Source organism: Emiliania huxleyi, assembly GCF_000372725.1.
Source record: "Emiliania huxleyi CCMP1516 unplaced genomic scaffold EMIHUscaffold_1030, whole genome shotgun sequence".
Taxonomy (NCBI): Eukaryota; Haptophyta; order Isochrysidales; family Noelaerhabdaceae; genus Emiliania; species Emiliania huxleyi.
Genome location: NW_005202236.1, coordinates 8,761 through 12,490, shown reverse-complemented (window position 1 = coordinate 12,490; position 3,730 = coordinate 8,761). Strand labels below are relative to the sequence as shown.

General features: G+C 65.6%; 1 protein-coding gene across 1 annotated transcript in view; it reads left to right on the top strand.

Moving 5' to 3' along the window:
* Window positions 1-2,777: 2,777 nt before the first annotated feature.
* The window catches only part of EMIHUDRAFT_121866 (hypothetical protein), a gene marked incomplete at both ends in the record, with an annotated part of 3,125 nt that continues 2,172 nt past the window's right edge, over window positions 2,778-3,730 (top strand). Inside the window, one exon of the mRNA XM_005793015.1 lies at window positions 2,778-3,605. Within this exon, the coding sequence (XP_005793072.1) occupies window positions 2,778-3,605 (828 nt within the window). The remainder of the gene's footprint in view (window positions 3,606-3,730) is intronic.

Genomic DNA, 3,730 nt, shown 5'->3' with positions numbered 1-3,730 from the left:
GGCCCTGGAAGCCGCCGCTCTTCTTGCGGTTGCCCTCCTGGAAGCGCAGCGCGCTGGGAGTCTCGAACATTTCGAGTGCGGGGAGGTCAAGTGGAAGGTGGCCTTCCCGGGGCGGCCGCGTGAGGCTGCGGACTTTGCCAACTCGGCAGTCGGCCTCCGACTGAAGTGAGCAGCGTCGCCAGCGAATAGGACCGCCGCAGTGGAGTGGGGCGGTTGAGCATCCCTCCGGGGGGCCCCTGCGAGCTCGCAGGAGGAGGGTCGAGGAGGGGGGTCGAGGCAGGCGGGAAGGGGCTGGGGTGTGGGGCGGGGCGGGGATTGGAGACGACCTGGGGGAGAGGAAGAGGGGTGGGGAGGAGGGCCGGGCACCCGCACACGGCCCGCCGCCCTTCATGACAATCATGAGGTGAGAGTTCCCTCGATCGATGCGGACGAGCCCGAGGAGCGCCGCGTAGGCGTACTCGCGCACACCAAGCTCATTCACGTAAACGCACAACCCCCCGGGCCCGAAATCGCACAGAGTCACGCAACACGGGGTCCCAGGGAAGGCGAGCAAAAAGCTCATTCACAATCTGCTCTCGCATCGCGCTGTCGGGGTGATCCGAGCACCGACGCGAGGCTGCCTCGTGCTCGACGTCGACAAAGCGGATGACTCGTATCACGTATGTCTGCATTCCGAGTATATAGTTGTATCGAATGCTTGTGCGGCTTGGCCTGACCGGCCACGGCCGCCGCGAGCAGCACGGCCATTTGCGGAATATGACTCAGCACGGTTGCGTACTTTTACCTTGTACCCGGGTACTGGGAGAAGCGCCCGCCTTGCAAACATGGGCTGCAAAGCAATGCGTGTTCTGTGATCTGTGATCTGTAAGGGTCCGCCCGCAGGCGCATTTTGTATACCGAGGCGGTGCCCGGTGCCGAGCGCAGGCAGAGCCCACAGGTCGGACCTTGAGACAGCATTGTAGATCCCTGGGCGAGGGTGGTGGAGGGGGCGGTCCGTCGGCGCCAAACCACCTCCCACCGAGGTGGGCAGGTTCCACGCGTTCCCGGACGCGGACCGCCCCGTTGGAGGTAGACCGCTCGTCTAGCCAATCAGCCTTAAGCGAGCGGTCTGGCCGTTGGAATGGCCGAGGAGGGGAGGACGACTGTCCCTGACGGCGGACCGCAGTTACGCCGCCCTCCCCCGATGCGGACATGCGGGGTTCGGGAAGGTCAATGACCTACCTAGTTAGCCGACATGCCAGGCATGTGCGGCCGTTCGGAGTCCCCCCTCGTAGACGTGTGCCGATGGGATCATTCCAGTACGCCCGGAGGGCGACGGTCCTCCGGTAGTAGACGTTGGCGCCGAAGACGGAGGAGTCGCCGAAGGACGGGTAGTCGTCGGTCATGCGGGGGGAGGAGTCGTCGGCGAGCAGTAGGGAGGAGAAATGCCAAACCACATCCCACCGAGGTGGGCAGGTTCCACGCGTTCCCGGAGCAGCACTGCACGGAGAGGCGCAGCAACCTCGACCCGGGTGTTGCTCGTGTCGAGTCCGTAACGCCCGCCGGGCGAATACGATTGCCTGGCCCTATCGCCAAACGGCCCTGCTCCTCCTCTTGTCTGGCAGCAAACGCAAGCTGCGGCACAGGCCGCATTGGCGCAGAGGAGGCGACAACCCTCAACGCGCCTACCCGTGGCATGCCGCCGGATCGAGCCAAGACTAAGGCTGCACGCTGCAGGATTCGGCCCCGCCTGCTGCGAGTGCCCTCCCGTTGAGGTATCCATCGTATTTACAGTGGGGTTAGCGCGTCGGCAGGATCCCAAAAACAGTCCTCCAAACGCCCCAAACACGCGCGCGTGAACAGGGCCCCAAATGAATTCGACCGCCCAAAGCTGTCCCCCCCCCCCCCCCCCAAAACCCCAAACGTACTTTAAACGACCATCAGTAACCAGCCTCCGGCGGGGCCCCCCGCTACCCAGCTATCGACCGACAACGCGCACAAAAACACGAGAGCAATACTGTTCAAGAAGAAATTTAACAAACAAAACAGCTTGTGAAGAAGCAACGCACCCATAAACGCGCTACGCGTACCCTCAGGCTGCTGCAGCGAGAGCTGAGCGGGAGTACGGGACGTCGGCCAGCAGGTCTCGGATGGCACCAAGCCGTGACTGAAGGCTGCCCTCGAGCGGCTCCAGCTCCAGCATCTCTTCAGCTTCTTCTATCAGACGTAGGAGCGGCAGCTGCTCGTCCAGCTCAAGTGCCGCGCGGATGCCGTCCGCCTCCAGCAGGAGCCCTAGGGCTACTGGGGCGGCCAAATTCACACCTCGCGGAACTACTTATGTTTTCGTAAACGTAGTCGTGGCCCCCCGCTACTTCGCAAGAGTGCGACTGGGTAGCGGGGGGCTATAAACTTCAGTCTCCCAGGGCACACACACACACACATCCACCACACACACACACTCACACACACACACATACACACACACTTCACACACACACAAACTCCGCGAATTTTGTTATCGGCTTGTCAATACCTGTCATATTGTTACCCATCAACCAGTAGGAGGCCCGCGCCTGCCCCCGTGCCGCCGGGTGCAACTTTGTTTGGCCTATCTATACGAACGAGAGTCGAGAGGGGAATCTCTGGCTGGGACCCTGTCGTGACTCGTGTGGGTGAACCCAGGTCCCAGCCCAGCCCCTCCTCCGTGTCGCGATGCGCTCCCCACTCCCGTTCCCCCCTGTGTCCCTGATAGTGCTTCCAAAATCTTGCCGCCGCCAAATTCTCCTTTTACCCGTCAAATGGCGGACGACGTGAGAGCGCTGCTCGCGTCGGTCGCAGCAGAGTCGGAGAGCCGGGCTGAGCGCTGCCTGGAGCTGCTGCAAGCCAAAGACGCCACGATTCGTCGACTGCAGAGCGAGGTGGCGGCGCTTGCTGAAGCGCCCGGGTCGAACGTCGAGGCGGTGGCACGGGTAGATGCCGCGGTGGCGCAGCTTCTCGAGGCGGAGGCTGCCGCCGAGGCGGCCGAGGCGCGTGCCGAGGCGTCGGAGCGGGCGAGGCGCGAGGCGGTCGCCGGCCAGGAGGCGGCCGAGGCGCGCCGTGAAGCCGCATCGCTCGCCGCGGCGCACTTGCGCAACGAGCGCTCCGCTTGGCTCGCGGCCGAGGCGCAGAGGCGCGTCGCGGAGAGCGCCGCCTTTGACCAGGCGGAGGCGTCGCTCCTCTCGCTCGCATCGGAGGGCCTCGAGCCAGAGGGGAGCCTGGCTGCCGCGGACAACCGCGAGGCGCTTGGTGCAGCGCTCGATGAGATTGCAGAGCTACGCGCACAGGTCGCTGCACTCAGCGGCGCGCTCTCGGCGGCAGACAGCGACACGCGCGCAGCGACAGAGGCGGCAGCTGTCGCGACTCGGGAGGCGGCGGCTCGCGCACGCGAGGCGGCCGAGGCGACGGAGGCTGGGCGGCGGGATGCGCTCGAAGCCGAGCTTCGCGCGGCGCGCGAAGCGGCGGCCGCGTCAGATGAGAGATGCGGCCGGCAGCTGGCAGAGCAGCAGCGCGCAGAGGCGCGGTTTGCGCGGCGCTACGAGGAGGAGGCCGCGGCGGCGGCGGGCAAGGAGGCGGCGCTGCGCGCTGAGGTGGAGAGGCTGCGTGAGGCGGAGGATCTGCGTCGGGCGGAGGCAGACGCCGCCGCCGGCGCATCGCTTGGCGCGCAGAGCGCACTCGCCGATGCGGAGATGCTGCGCGCTGACCTCGCCGAAGC